The following is a 16791-nucleotide window of genomic DNA, read 5'->3' as shown; positions in this document are numbered from 1 at the left end:
ATGGAGCAACTTCTATCAGAAACGAAACAAAAAGTGACAAAAGACGCGATCGCAGCGCTGCTAGTTCGCGGGACCACCACTTCGGCAACTGAAGTGCGGTTGGAATCGAGTTTACCGGACAACGTCACAACGCGGCAGGCATCTAGTAAAGGAGGCATTGCTCCAGTTTCGTTTCTTTTCACCGAAACCTTTGCGGTTGAAGTAACATGCAGGCAATAAAAAATAGGTATATTTATGAACCACTGCATTTGGCGCTAGCTGGTATATTCCACATCCTGGATAAATATATTAAATCGCCACGCCGACCTAAATTGTAGCAGACTATGGAGACAAACACTAGCGCCGCCTTTACTGATAAATTTGCACTAGATCTCAAATCAACAGCAGCTAAAAAACGTTTTCATTTGCACTTTGGAAACATTATTTTTACGTTAAATTTATTCTATATTGGTCATATTATTTATTAAACAAAAGTTGCTTATAATGGGATACTGGTAGCTTGCGGCGCCTATACTTTCTTGAACTTCTTTGTAGTCAGTAGTGACCCCAGCATTTCGCTGGGAAGTCGTCCACCGCCATCAAATCTTTCGGAGAATCCCGGTGCGACCTTTCTTCGCTTGCCTCTCGGTGTTTTCGGCCATCTCGTCTGGCACACAGCGCCCTTGTCGCTGTCTTTTCTCGTCTACCTGTAGCTGCGTGCGACTGTCAAGATGCCCCCCAGAGGACGAGGTAAGCCACGGGTGCCTAGGGCTACGCTGTAGCGCCGCGAGCATGCGGCCACTTTGCCTTGTTTTCCGTTGTTTTCTGATCTTGCTCATGCAAAATTCACCAGCTGTTCCATGCGAAACCTACACCGACCGCTGTACACCGGCTAGTTTGTTTGAGAGCGCCGTTAAATGATCGCAATGGTTGCTGATATAAGGGTGATCGTGTTGGCATATGTCGGTGTGCCAATAAAAGAAGCAGATGGATTAACGAATAGCTGGAAGTCGTTTCGTCAGCTTTTCTGGCCGGTTCGCTCTTTTGCGAAAGAGAACATGACCGGCCCAAAAGTTCTTTAGGCGGGCTGACGTACGGAGTGTATTTTCGCGCAGCGTCGCATGGCGCCGCGTGCGTTTGAATGGGCTAAAGACAAACCGGTGCTGCTTGCATTGCGCAGAATCTGAGCGCCCCATCGACAGACCCGATTCACAAGGCGTGACTGGCGTATAGACTGTGATCTGAAGTACGGAAATTTGGTTCCCCCGTTTGCTAGAAGCTCGAGATGTCAATCATCATAAGAGTGGCGAGTGCTGGCTAGATTTCTCACCAAGTGCCGTGGCGTTTCCCGTTGTCGCGTTAATTGACAGGCCGCCTTACGTCAGCCTCTAACTGGGGGAAATTCAGTAAGGCACATATTATTGCGATAACAATTCTACGGACACTCCTGCGGCGTCGAGAGTAAGCGTTGTGCAGAAGTCGAATGCAGAAAGTAAACATTCTCATCATATGACCTTCCTAATAGGTCCCTTTCAAAAAATGTTTCTTGGTTACATTCATGGAACACTTTGTTCTCATGTTTGGTAAACAGGCCCCTTTAACTAGCTCACATAGAGGAAATGTAGCGTGTAGGCAATCAGCCAGGCTAACATATGCAGCATATGATTAAAGTTGGTCTCTCTCTCTCTCTCTCTCTCTCTCTCTCTCTCTCTTGTTGTTGAGGTAGGCGATATCTGTGCAAGGGTGAGCCTTATCGGCTGCAGTGTACAGCTTACTTTTTACAGTCTCGAAGTGTTGTGGTTATTTGTGTCTGGGTCAGTGTGTCTGCAGATCTTTTTTCATATTCCCCTGTATTTGGCTCGTGCTGTCAGCCGCCTTCCTACAGAAGACTTGCTGATCATGCTTGTTAATCTGTGCGACTGTTGCCTGTTTGGTTTCACTGAACATTGAAGTCCACCTTGTCACCTGTGCACTCATTCAGGGAACTTAAGGTGCCCTCACTTTGTGCCTGCATTTTCTGCACCACTTCTGGAGAGTGCTGCACAAGTCCACATTGTGCAAGTGTAGTGGCGTGAACATAGCAAGGAGAAAGGGGCAGCGATGATGAGCTTTGTTGTTTGCTTCAAAAAATGTAAGAGCTATCGGGGATGCGTGCAGGAACGCGAAGCATATTTGCTTTTTATTATCTCTCAAAACATTATTGTGTTAAGAGAATGCCGCAGTGGTTAGTGCTTATAGCCTTGTTCTGCTAGGCGCCTGGTTGTGGGTTTGGTCCCGGCAGCGGTGACTGTATTCCGATGGCTGTGGTGTCTGCAAGAACGCTGTGCACGATGGTTTGGGTGGATGTCGAAGAACTCAAGTCCTCCACTACTGCGTGCCTCATAACCCACTGTCCAATTTTGGGTTAATTTTGAAGGTGAAAAATTCAGCGCAAAATCCAGGACAACCCACAAAGAAAAGACGAGACAAGCACTGGTGCTTTGTCTTGTCTCTTCCTTGTAGGTTGTTTTGTGCTTTGTGCTGAATTTTTCATCAATATACCATGTACCAAGTCATTTCATTTCATTTATTTGTTTCCACAAGCAAGGAGGTACATGGTTGTGGCGGAAAAAACAAAGGGAAAAAAGCTGCGGAAAAGCAGCTTGACTGGCCCCAGGTTCTGTTTACAATGGCAGCAGCAGGGCAGGAGGGAAACGTTAAGGGAATAAAAAGAGGAGAAAAAAAGAAAGAAGAGCAAGAACACTAAGGGCAAAAATCAATAAGTACAACAGTACACAGTCAAGATTGCAGAAACATATCATGCAGATTTTTTGCGGAACAAGTGAGCACATCAATATTGCATCTGGTGAGATTATTGAGTAAACTGGGCAGCCAGTGGCATAACATTTGCTGGCCATAATTAGTCCAAAGTTGAGGAACACACCAAGTCTCAGGAGCTCAAGTTGTGTAAGGGGTTTCTCGTTTTGTGAGATTAGCGAGAGAGCTGAGGGCGGGCCAATATTTTTCTGATATCGTCTGTAGGTTGACAAGAAGCGCAGGTTTATTAGAGCAGGTAATTTAAGGGTTCTAAGCGCGCTGAAAAGAGGAGCGGAATGAAAATCACGAGGCTTATTACAAATGACACAAAGAAATTTCTTCTCAATTACAAACAGCTTGTGGATATTTGTGGCTGAAGTTTTCCCCCATGCGAGGCAGCAGTAATTTAGGTGACTGAAAAAAAGTGAGTTATAGATCAGCAATTTCACGGATTGCGGCAGCTATCTAAAGGAATAGACAACACCCAACACCTGTGACAGTTTGCCGGTGAGGAAATCTACATGAGAGCGCCATGTCATATCATGACCAAAGTGCACACCCTGACATTTGATTGATTGGACAACTTCAATAGTGCTGGAGTTAAGCACAATATCTCCAGGTAGCACGACATTCATATTTCTTGGATGAAAGAGCAAGGCTTTGGTTTTTGTGGAGTTGATTGTGAGACCACTTTCAAGGGACCACTAGTGTACTTTCGAGAGCACACTGCTAGCACGTAAAACCAGGTTATCCAGAGATTTGGATGAAAAAAGAAGTGTGGTGTCATCGGCATACATTGTGCCAGAATCAATGTTAATAAAGTCATTGACGAAAATATTCAACAAGAGAGGCCCCAAGATGCTTCCTTATGGGACACCTACATGAACAGGAAGGACACTGGATGATAATCCATTTACATGCACAAATTGCTTTCTGTGGTTCAAGTAAGATTCAAGTAAGCTGAAAGCAATGCCACGGATGCCATAATAAGTTAGTTTATGAACCAGAAGCTTATTGTCAATAGAATTGAAAGCTTTAGATAAGTTGACAAAAACGCCTAAGGTTAATAAACGTGCCTCAAAATTTTCAAGGATTAGTTCTTTCTGCTTAAGGAGTGCTAGTTCAGTCGACATGAATCTGCGGAAAGCATGTTGATGTGGGGTTAATAAGTTATGTTTGTCAAGAAAACAGGATAACCTACAAAATATTATCTTCTCTAGTCCTTTGGAAAAAATCAGAAGTATAGAGATGAGTCTGTAGTTCGAAATAAGTGTTTTATCACCTTTTTTGAAGATGGGAAGCACCTTTGCCACCTGTATTATTTTGGGGAATTGGCCTTGGGAGAGACAGATATTGTAGATATGAGCAAGAACAGGTGAAATAATATCAAGCACATAGCTGACAGGCCTGATTTGCAGGCCATCAGCATCACAGGCACTACTATTACTCAGGTTATGGAAAAGCAGTGTTATTTCATGTTAATTTGTAGGGTTCAAAAATATTGATTCAGTGCAGTGAGTATCTATAAATTGACAGGCACTCAGGCTGGCAGTTTGGTGACATGTACTGGTGAAATGATCATTAAAAGAACCAGGAAGCGCATCAGTAGCACCAACCAAAGTTTTATTGGGTTGTTAAACTTCACAATTTATGTGGTGCTCTTTGGCCAGAACTGGCCCTTGAGTCATAAAAAGCCAATAATCACTAAATCAGTCAACTTCACAATTTAATTTACAATATGGTGTACAAAAATAGGCGTTAGGCCATCGTATCAAGCATCTTACTTTTTCACACCGCTTGGTCCTCTGCCTTCTTCAACCGCTCTGGCTCTTTGAAGTTTATTACAATTTTGACAATACAAGATTGTCATGGCGCCGGAGCAAAAGGCGTGACTATACACGCCTGACTAGGCCCCTGGCGCCACGAGCACAGCAGACAACAGTGCAAAAAAATATATACATATATACACATAGTACACAGATATACATACTTATATATACGAATGTTACAATTATACATACAAGAAATCATTGCAACACAATCAGTGTAAATAATGAAAATGAAGAAATAAAGTGCGTAAAGAAAGATACAGGAAGGCCAAAAGGCCACATGGGAACAAAAAGTCTTGCAACGCATGAAATTGCATATCAGTCGAAAAAACAGGAAATAAATTACAAAAAACAGGTGTCATTTGTTGGAAAAACAAAGTTTTGATTTCTTTCTGAACATTGAAATGGTTGAGGAATCTTGCATGATATCAAATAAAGCATGCTCATAATTAAGTAAATTAGGAATCTGCCACTGTAAAAGCTGATTGCCGTAGTTTGTTCTAGTTTTTACCTTAATAAAATTCCTAGCTCTTAAGGTGTAGTTAGTTGTGGTATTAGTATATATGGAAAAAAAGTTCTCACGATTACTTATGAATTCTAAAAAAGCTTTTTCGGATAACTTTTGTTTATACAAACTAGCGACACTCAAAATACTGTCCTGGTGAAAGTACTCAGAGGTATGTTCGTACATCGATAGGTTATTAATAATACGAACACACTTCTTCTGCATTCGGAATAGAGTTTCCAAGTTAGCCTTAGAAGTGACGCCCCAGATAAGTAGACAATAGTGGAGTCTAGAACGGATAGTAGAAAAGTATAACTGACGTTTTTAAGTTTTAAAGGTAACAGCGTGCGATGCTTATTGAGCATACCAATTAATTGTGCTATGCTACGTTTAATATAACTTACGTGATGCGTCCACCGTAGATTTTCATGGAAGAGTACACCCAAGAACTTGTACTGGGAAACCCTTTCAAGTGGTTGTGATTGAAATATTAAAGAAGATGCGAACTTAACTGGTTTGTTAATAGGAGTAAAAACAATATACTTTGTTTTTTTAACATTTAGGCTCAACTGATTAGCCGATAGCCACACTGAAAGGGAATTTAACCAGTTGTTAATAAGAGGAATTAGAGGATGACGATGCTAAAAGGAAAGCAGGATTGCCCTCACTTCATGTGCCTCACTCGCTTCTTGAAATGTGCACTACAATATTTCCCTCTATTTGTCCATCCAAGGTGGTTGTTGGAACAGAACTGCTCACATACCAGGTGTTTTCTCTTAAGCACTCCGACAGCGTATGGTCTCGCGGATTTCATGAGAAGATTCTTTCCTCATGAACTGGTAGCACTGTGCTCCTGCACATCAACGATCTTGTAAACCAGGGCAGATTGATAACACTGGTGCTTCTGTTTCTGTTGTGCAAGTGGGGATATCTTGTGGGCCGCTTTTCAGATGGTACAGCAGATGGCCTGTCTGTTCCTAGTATGTTAATACCGAACATTACTCTGGGCAGCTTTTGAAGCAAGCTCAAGGCAGCCTTAGTTGCACAAACTGTCCTTGCTAATAGCATAAGCAGCGGAGCAAAGGTGCTGGTCCTAGTCAGCTTCTCCTGGCCCACTCTTCGGAGGTGCCATTCAGGGCTGAAATGTCCGATTCCCTTCATGACGCCATTCACCCGCATTTTTAATGATGATGAATAGTGGTGAATGCTGATTAATAGTGCACGCTGTCTTGGCTAAGGTACACTTTTGAGTTCATGGCTGCGATGGTGTAGGAAAGAGTGGTTATAGCTATGATGGCAATGAAATGTTCACCGAAATGATTTGCTCATCAGCACGTGCAATGCCTACATGGAGGGAAGTATGCATGCCATGATCCTTTACAAACCTGTCTCAGCAGCTGGACTGGCTGCTTTAGAGGGTCCCTCACCAAGCCCGAGGGCAAATTTTCGTTATATGCTGGACGTTGTTATGTGTCCTTTAGGGAGCCTTCTGCCGCAAAAATTTTGAAATTCGCTCATTAATAGCCAAGATAAAAATATTTCAGTGCCGCGAATCCATGATTTCAGCAGGCGGGCTCCACTGCCAAGTAAGACGCTCTCTCCATTCGCCCTGTCTAGCCTATGCAAGCAAAAATCCTTCCCTGCATTCTTCCATACCAGACCTCGAGGATCGCGTGACGCATATGTCACAGGTGCCGCTTTTATTTTTTTTCTCCTGGCTTTTTTTTTTTCCCCCGGCGTTATGCACTTCCGCCAACGGCGTCGCACGCAGGCTGTTGTCTCGTTCACGCAGCGCATGATTTTGCGCGCTGTGCACAAGGAAACACGACTAGCGGTATAATTCAGTGCTACACGAATTCTGAGGCTGGACAAGTGGATTGCAGAGCGTGATCACGCGCTGGAACACGGTGGAAAATGGCGTAGTTTCGGTACCTGCGCACGTGACCGCACGACCGTGGGAACAAACAGACAAAGCTGAAGCACATCTCTCTTGCTTTGGTACGAAGTAAAACAAAAAACATGCAGACATTCCGTTTGATGCAGACATTCCTTTTGTGCGTTTTATTATTTCTCTAAACTTCAATTCGTCAATTCAAGCAACAGATCCCACAGATAACAGATGTTGTCTTGAATAATTCTCGAAGTCACATGTCACCACGAGCGACATCACACTGCGGACATGATTACGTAGGCGCAGGGGCATGATTACGTCACGGTCCAGCTTGGAGCGCAGTGGCCACGAGTGAAAAGGGAAACGGCATTCGGTTTGAAATTTCAGACCCTTCCGTGGCACGTAGTGATGTAATACTTTGCAGACACGATTGTTATCGTGCAATGTATGCTCTGTGCTTGTCAGCTCAACATGGCCAGACCTGGTGAGAATTTTAATGAAAAAGCACTAAAACCTTCCATCCCTGCTACTAAAATCAATGAAAGCAGTGCTGTGTAGCCTTCTACAAAGGGCTTGCATGACACCTGCACCGGTCACACTTCCAAGGCAGCAAGTACCATAGTGTCAAGAACACATGCACTGGTTCCTGCACAGTGACAAATACAGAAGCGCGGTGCTGGTGATGCACACTACGCTGTGAAAAAATTGGGATGGCGCTTAAACTTTGCTTTTAAGTGTGGAATGCAATAGCATTCAAAGATCCCGGACTGCTTCTTAGCCTCCCGGCAATTGCAGCTTATGTAACCGTAATGTTTACCGGGAAATGTTGGCGCTGAACGCTACACGAAGGCGAGCTTTCTGGTAGAAGCAGCATGCGATGTGGTGGAGGCGAGCGCCATCTGGAGGTGTTGCAAGGAAAGGGGTGCGCCTTTCTGCGTGCGCGTGCCGGCTGACACACAGAAATCTCGGAGGGCATGGCCACCCTATGAATGGCAGAAATGCTGGAAAAGGAGTTTGTGTTTGAGTTCCCCCGTAATAGAATTGTTTTCTCGTATACTCAAATTGCAATCTAACGCTATCCTGCCAGTAGAGTGTGTTTAGGTTGTACTTTACCGTTTTTCTGATGTATGTTACTCTGAGGAATTAGTTCAGTAACGCCTCTACGCCACTCAGATGGCCTGCATAGTTCTGGTTCGGAATGATTTTTCACTAAGCGACGTCTGGCTCCAACATCGGATTTTTTTCGACACGGGCCCTTAACGATGTCGCTTTGATAAAGAGCAAGCGTGCTGCGCTGCATGAACCAGTACAGTAAGTGCAGCCAAGTTGGGGAGGCCTGTACTTTTTCGTGGTGCAGTAGGATAGAGAAAAGGTGTCAGCGCACGGAAGTTTCACTCCTGCGTTTGCTCATTGTGGTGTAATGAGAGCTAATAGTGCTTTCTCTCTGTTTTGAAGTCTTTAGAAGTTGTTCTACACATCACTGGGATTGGAAAAATGAAACTTCACTTTGGTACACCACCTGTTGCCTGCTAAAAGGGTGTTCCTCATGTGGCCGTGAAGAAGAAAAAAAAATGCATGCAGATTGGAAACGCTCATTTGTATGTTTTCATAAATCTTCCTTTTGCACAGAAAAGTATTGCTTTAACAATTTTTAAACACCACTCAAGTGCAGTACTCAAGTGCCTGTTATACATAGCAGCCAAAGCTATGAAAACTAGAGAGACAACTTTAGCTGTTTTCATTCATGACAAGAAAATCATGCCACATGGGAAAGACAGGTGTGTTATGTAATTCGATGTGACATTAAGTCTCATAGCTTTATGTTGCAGGATGAGACATATTTATTACATGGAAGGGGTCCCAGGTCTGAATGAGCGGATTGGCATGTTTCTGCAGCCACAGCGCACAACTTGTATTTGTGACCAAAATGTGGTGTCGCATGCTGGAAGTATAAAGGTGCACAAATAATGTGCAATTTGTCACCATCTTACATCCATAAGCTGTTGTTATGTATTAGGTAGTCATACCGTAGAAAGCGGCACAGCTTAAAACCGACTGCACTGCAAAACATGCACGGTGACACGTGACAGTGCTACTTGCTTAGCTTCTGTAGAATTGCCTCCTATGTATAAAACTGAGCACTAATAGCAGGCACACTAGAGCACCATATCTTGCCAACAAGTCTTGCCAAAGTGCTTTAGCAGCATGTTGTGTCCGTGAACTTACCAGCATGTTGGCAAGACATTTTGCCAACAGGTTCACTCAAGTTTATGCATTCTTCTTGGTGCATAATGAAAAAATGGGTAAATCCCCTGCACTTCTCCTGATTGCTGCGTCTGACTTCTAAGGCATAGCTTTATAGTTGGTATGAGTGACAGGCCCCGTTGGAAGTTGCATTTGACTAATGGAAGCCATTCCCGGAATAGCATTCATATCCCATTGTGAATCTTTAAAGGACCCCTAGCACATATTTTAGAAGTTGTAAGAACTCTCCCACAGACTTCTCGCACGATAATGCGAATATATTTTGTATGTTTTCACTTCTTCTTGAAATGACACAGAATAAAATTTTCTGATATTGTGCAGCAGTAAAAGAAAAGAATATAGAAAAGCGGGGTGCAGCAAGGCGGCGCTGCTGCACCTTGCAAAAGCATCCCTTGTTAAAAAAATTCGACTTCGCAGTTGCACTGGTCCTCTGAGGCAGTTTGTTTGCATTGTGACTGCGCGCTCACTTTCTCGTCCGTGACGCTTATGTAGGGTGTTTGAGCGGCAGTGTGTGCATTGGTTGGGAAACGGTAGTGTGTGGTCACCAGTGCTCTTTTGCAGAAACCTACAAATGCACTTCTCACAGCATAAACATCAAGAAAGACGAGCATCTGCTGTGCTTTCCATTGCCACCAATATAAGCTATCACAATTACAGCATTTTGAAAAAACTGCACTCTGCGTGCAACCATGACAACGTTTCTCATCCACAGGTCATGCAGGTTGTGCTTCATCCTAAAAACGGCCAGCATTTAGTGGACTACCCATACATATGAAGTTTACAATACTTTATCCCTGTACATGCAAGGGCCACTCTGTTTACTACATTGGACAGATAAAAAGAAGGCATGCGAGAAGAAAAATGCTAGATATGATTTTGCTTACAGTTTGATGCATGTGTTGTCTATAATATTTCCTCAAATATGCAGAATTTCATCGGCAGGTCTCGGTGTTTTGTGTTCTTGAGACTGTTGTGACGCTGAACAACACAACAGTACTGTGTGCAAGGCTTGCAGGATGACGAGATCGCTCTTTCCATTGCAAAAACAAACCACCAGTAGTATGCACTCCAATGCAAATGGGTTGCAGTCGTTCCTACTGGCAACCCTTGGCGTTCTAATCTGCCCACTAGGGGAGCAATCGGAAACTTGAGTTTGCCTTGTCTATAGCATGCATTTGTTCTTGCCGTGCTCATGTGTGGTGGCAGCCACAGCATTCTCAGGCACAGGGCGAGCCAGTGTATTGTGGCATTGTGACACATCAATCACCTGCATACTGAAACTGGTTCGTAGGAACCAGTATTGTAGTAAATTATACAGGGGGCTCTCACTATTTTTTCTAGGGTCTAAAGGGTGTCAATCTTTATTAAAGTAATGGTCTTAGCTCCAATGTAGGAAGAAAATGGCACGTCGAATATGTCATGTGAGTACTCCTTTAATTCCTTTGCCATCCATTTTCAGGCCGAGGTGGTAGTCGTGGTGGTGGTGGCCACAAGGGTCAGCGGCGCCACTTCACCAACCTGGAGGAACTCGAGAGGGAGAAGGAGAAGGAGGAGAGGAACCGCCAGTGGAGGGTCAGTCACGTGGCTGCACGACGCTGTTTCTGTCGCAGAGGTCACTGCACTTGCGTGTTCATATCTTTGATCATCCATTTCCTGATGGACTTCGTCGGTAACCTGAAGGCTCGAGCATAATACAGGGAAAGCAGGACATACAGGGACTAGAGATAACTTTCTACCAACACCCCATTCACACTGGCAAATCTAGTGACCCTTTGAGTGAGTGCACGTTTTCACAGTGAGTGCCACCTTGGTGTTGCATGGCTATATGTCGAAGGAAGGTGCTATTTGGAATTATTGCAATGTTTTTTTAAAATTTTCTCTGTCAAAGAGGCTGACAAAAAGTCACGAATGCCTGACTAAGTGTCAGTCCCCTTCCCCGACCCGTTCTGAGTGCACAAAACGCTCAAGCACACAGGGCAAGCATGGTACACAAATTGGATACATACACAAAAAAATGAAAAGTACATGAAATACGTAACGGAAATTCTGAATGCGATTTGTGTACAAAAGAATGAACAGTCATACCTAAAGCAACAGCAAATACATATAAACTTTTTTTTTAAAAGGGCTTAACGACGGTGATTCACTTATTATATAGTGATTAAGCCAGGGTGATGATTCAGAAAATCTGAAACTATGAATGCCAGCTTTTGCATGCCGTAATTTATACAGATCTTGCCCTTGTTGTAAGTTAATTGCCTTGTGTTATATTTATGTTCATTCGGGAGGTGTGCTTTAAAAAAGGTGCTTTCATTGAGTCTTACCTCCTTAAATATTGCAATGGCTGTTTTTTTTTGTTAATGAGTTTTTCTATTGTTAAAATGCAATTCTTCTTGAAAAGCGGAGTGGAGTGGCTTCTGTAGGGCGCATTCTCAATTACCCGACTCATGCGTTTCTGCAAAGATAGTAAACTATGGATGTTGGTTTTTGTCGTGGTACACCAGAAAGGTAAACAAGCTCTGTAGTAACTGACGCTCGGACAGCAGATAAGCCAGTAAGAAAAGAACAGTTATTTCGAGAGTGCTTCCTTTAAAGGGACCCTGAAACGCTTTTGACAATTTTCTACAAACGTACTGAGTCGTTAGAGTAGGTCCTTCTGATCATTAATTGACACATCTAAGTGCCCCGCGTAAAGCGTGTAATTTATTATAAGGTTTTAAAAATGCACATCGCTGCCGATCGCAGCACACTTCTCGGCGGAATCTTAAGCTGCCCCTACCCATATGACCGAAATCACCCATAAGACGTCAGTGGGGCGAGCTATCCGATTGGCTGACCAGGGCGCGTGATCGATAATTTTTCCAACTTTATGGTAAACAAATGATCTTCGTAATAGTTGGAATGTTAGTTAATTTGTTTTTCTGAAAAGAAAGTAACATAAAGAGAATGCACAAGAATAATTTTTCAATACACTTAAGCACTTCCGGCACACAGCAAGTGTCGTCTGCTTGTGTTACAACGTACCCCATTTTGACGAGAGCTCCGCGGTCAGAGTCGGTTTCAGTCTTTTCGCGAACACTATGATTCGACTTTGTTGCCTTGTGGACTGCAAACGTATTGACTGGCAATATGTCAAGCTGCGACATCGTGTCCCTCTGCAAGGCAGTGTACGAGTGAACTGGCTGCTGCGCATCGGACGGCCGCTATCCAATCGGCGCCAGGATTTGCGCGTTTGTGGCCGTCACTTTACATTGGAAGATTACTAACGCAATAGCGTTTCGCGAGTCCGGTATTAGGGCAAACGCAAGCGCAAGGGGACAGAGTCTGGCCGCTTAACTGTGCCGTAACGGGATGAGCCATGAGATGAGCAGAAGGGCAAATGTGAATGGTCTGCACGGTGCAGCCACCTGGTGGCATAAAGCTCAACCATACACAGTAGCAGCAACGAAGTGTATTCTTCTTTGCTGCTGGTGTGTATTTTTCGCAGGAGTGTAATCATCAACACGTTTTTATAAATGTTTAAAATGTTTTACACTTGGTTAGAGCAATATTAGCGCTTTGTTTGGCTGGTTAAGCGCTGTGCCAACAAGTGCATGGACCGTGCAGGCCGATCAGGCCGCTCACATACGTCTACGCTAAAGTTCCTTCATCAGCTTGAGTTTATGCCTCCAGTTATTTGCCGAAATGACCAGCTTGCCTGTGGTTAACGGAATACCAGACACGTTCGGCGCTACGACAGAATGCTCGCAACGCATGCTGCTTCGATAGCTCTCACTTGGGGTCGACGGCCAAGCGGCTAGCGGAGAGGTCTCGCGTGGGCGGGGGCGGGCTCCAAAACAACCGGAAGTGGACGATGTGACGACGCATCGTGACGCTGAACCAGTGAAGGCGGAGCTTAGCCCCGCTCGCTCGGCGAACGAGTTGAGGAGGAAAAGCATGGCTAGGGAGGAGGGTAACTTCTAATTGCTTGTAGCTCCATTAATACGTAACGCTTCACTTAAATTGGGGTGCGAATGTTCTACTGAAGCTGTACCCTACGTGTCTACAAAATTTGTCTGAACCGTTTCAGGGGCCCTTTAACTGCAAATTGTATCGTATATGATAAAGCAGTTCATGCTTTCCTCACAGAACCACCCCAATGTGTTTCTCGATCAAAACATCACAATCAGCTAATAAAGAGTAAATAAACGCTCTGATATTTTTGTTCACTGATTTCGAGTGTAGAAATTATGGAAATAACCTGTTTAACAATTTAACTGTGCACTGTCTAGATGAACCAACTTGCCCAAATCGAGGTATTGTAACCTGTGTATTTACGAACTTCTTGCACATTGTCCGACGAGCTACTGGTATACATATTCAAGGAAAAAATAGCAAACATTATTTCCACTGCTAAAGTTGATATATATTTCATTGCTAGAGAGGACATTTCTTTTCAATTCTTTTATGCCAGAAGAAGTTGTTCTATGTGTATCATATAGATGCACCGTGTGGTGAAGAGTTAACTTAGGTGGCATGCTTTCGCATTAAAACTAAACTAGTTTTTCTTCCATAGCAATACACAATTTTTTGCCCGAAATTTCCAGTGCATTCGAATTAAGCAAAAAGTTGTATTAACCATGGTAGAGTTAATGAGAGTCATTGTTAATGAGTCAGCTATATATGAATGGTGAAATTGCAGCTGGTCGTGAACTAAAACTTCATCTTAAGTGACTTTCACGTCACTTGACCTACTGTAGTACCAACATGTGGAAAGTGGTGGTTCAAAGTGCCATTTTCTTTCCGTCCTCACAGGCTCAGCGTGGCGAAGGCGACGAGGAAGAGAGTGGCTCAGGCAAGGGCAGCGGCAGCAGCAGCAGTTCGGAGGAAGAGAGCTCGAGTGACGAGGCTGGCGAGGAGGGAAAGGCCGGTGCCGAGGAACAGGTGAGCACCGAGCAGCCTGTCTTACTCACCATGGCTGCTGTCCTGGCGGATAGCTCACACACGGCACAGCACTCATTGAGCATAGATGAGGCCTCTGTGTGGCTGTAGCTGCAGATGGGCTGGTGGTTGTGGCTTTGTTATCAAGTGCATTACGCATTGAAAGAGCAAACGGTGGTCAAATATCCTCACTGCAGCACGTGTTTGCCTTCAAGGGCATAATTCCTTTATTAAGGGCCCAGGAAAAACGTTTTTGCTTTTGACAGTAGACACATGAAATTTTCAGCAATTGTTCAATCTTGTGTGCCCATTGCTAATACGCAATTAACTTCTTAAGTCAAACTCGCCCCAAAAGTAAATTGTTTGTTTTTGTCCTGAATAGAGGCCAGATGTTTAGGCACTAAAAAGTGTTGTTTTAAGGACCTATAACAGGCAATGAACATGGCATATATACAGCAAAACCTAGATAAAACGAAGCCTGTAAAATCAGCAATTTGCTTCATTATACAGTCAAACCCAGATATATTGAACCCACGTATAACTGATTATGATTATATATAACGAATAGTCGTAAAATCCACTTGAACATTTTGTATAAAATTTCTTTTATATATCAAATTACCTATACGCGGCGTGCACGCCGATGGCCGCGCCACTGGTGGCGGCCTTGCGCAGAACGCATGGGAGAGGAGCGAGCCGCGCGCCGTAGCACGCCGTAGTTTGTTGCGTCGCTGATAGTGCTTCTCCGTCTTATTTGTGTTTTCAGAGCAAAATAGGCAACACCCTTCGCATGTGTGGGATGGCCAAAGCTTCCGAAGAATGTCGAAGAAGAATTGTTGCAGGGTGGGGGGCTCAAATACTGGCGAAAACGTGCCGGCGATACGGTTCTAATTATTCCCCGCAAAGCCTCATCAGCAGGAGCAACGGTGGCAATGGATCGTCGCTTCGGCGCGAAATTTCTTGTTCTCATCCTTTCCTTTGTCGTTTCGGTGTTTTTCCTTTTTTATTATTATCTATTTACTCTATTGTAGTTAGTCGCGTAAGCGATGAAGTTCGTCTGCAGTGCAACATGCGGTTTAAAGGCATTTCGCTAAAGTTCGGAATGCCGTTTGCCGCTTACTTGTTTTCCGCTTCTTTACCGCGTTCGGCTAGCTAGGCAGCACGACTGCATGAGCGCATTGTGTTTTATGGTAAAGCTACAGAAGTTTGCAAGAACTGAAATTGTTAGTTTTATGTGGCCCGGTATACCGGGCCACATAAAACTAACAATTTCAGTTCTTGCAAACTTCTGTAGCTTTACCATAAAACACAATGCGAATCCTCGCATACCGGGCCACATAAAACTAACAATTTCAGTTCTTGCAAACTTCTGTAGCTTTACCATAAAACACAATGCGAATCCTCGCACCAGCTGTCGCGCACTTCATGTTTTTACATCTATTTTATGCTTGGCTTCGCACATGTTTAACTGTTGCTAGTTGCTTCATGCATAACTCTTGATTCTTTTGAGCTGCGATGTTTTCACCCTGCCTCGTTTGTAAAGGGTATAAATCACGCTGTGTCTTATCGGAATGACACCAAGCAAGTGCTTCTTTAACAGCTTTATTCATTTCTCCCGAGGGCATCTTAGATATTGTGGTTTTTTGGGAAATGTGTTTAGAAAATAGGTAGCTCAGGGCGAGAATTGCTAATAGTTGCTGCATATGGTATTTTTATTCCATTTTTCGCTGATCCATTTTTCGCTGAATAGTTCGCGTCACGTTTGGTAAGTCATCACACCTTGATGCTGTCTGAGCAGACTTAACACGCCGAGTGATTTGTTTGTTTCACAACGTAGTCGCTTCTTGCAAGTGAATTTTGTACTCACTGAATTATTTATTATTATGCTTACGCCGCATAGGACTAAACCCGGCCTTGCCGCCAGCGCTGGATCTAATTTGACTGGCGCTGCTCTGCCTTTAAATATATCATGTGGCACCTCTCTCTAGTAACATTTAAAAAAAGTACTGCAAAGTTAGTCAGACTATAGCTTTGTACGTTTCCAAGCAGCTCCCTTAGGGAATTTAAAATTGCAAAAACTGCAGCGCGAACGGCAGTTCATCGGCGGTACAGCGCTAACACGCGCTTTTATTAACCCGTGCGTTTGGTGGCTTCGTTGACTATAGTGTACGCGTTACTATCAATAAATTCGCAATTATTCTTCTTCAGGCGACTTTCACTACACTTATTCGGCGGCGTCACATGTATTCATCGGCAGAAAAATCACAACGGCATATGCAGACATCGCACCGTGCGGATTTGTTATCTAAGTATGCACTAACGACGGGTGCTTATTATTGAGGTGCAGAAGCAGCATTACGACAAGGGTAGAATTAAAAAAAAACACGGTCGAGACATCGCATTAGTCAACAAAATTTGTCGGCTAGTTTACATGAGCTCTACTTCATGTAAATGGTCTTCATGGCGTTTGTCTGCGGGACGCACCTGGCGCGTATGTGGCCCATGTTGCCCCAAACACCGGTAACATCTTGTTCATACCCGCTCCCACAGAGGTCTGCGTCTTCCCTACAGCTGTCACCGCAGAAAAAGCAGTCTGGCGCCCGAAG

At 43.9% G+C, this 16791-nt stretch overlaps 1 protein-coding gene across 1 annotated transcript in view; it reads left to right on the top strand.

Moving 5' to 3' along the window:
• Positions 1-524: 524 nt before the first annotated feature.
• The window catches only part of LOC142590661 (uncharacterized), a 94653-nt gene continuing 78386 nt past the window's right edge, over positions 525-16791 (top strand). Inside the window, exons 1-3 of the mRNA XM_075703047.1 lie at positions 525-729; positions 10725-10837; positions 14060-14188. Of these exons, the coding sequence (XP_075559162.1) occupies positions 711-729; positions 10725-10837; positions 14060-14188 (261 nt within the window). The 5' untranslated portion in view covers positions 525-710. The remainder of the gene's footprint in view (positions 730-10724; positions 10838-14059; positions 14189-16791) is intronic.

Source organism: Dermacentor variabilis, chromosome 8 (assembly GCF_050947875.1).
Source record: "Dermacentor variabilis isolate Ectoservices chromosome 8, ASM5094787v1, whole genome shotgun sequence".
Lineage (NCBI taxonomy): Eukaryota > Metazoa > Arthropoda > Arachnida > Ixodida > Ixodidae > Dermacentor > Dermacentor variabilis.
The sequence above is the reverse complement of the archived record's forward strand: the minus strand, read 5'-3'. Positions and strand labels throughout refer to the sequence as shown.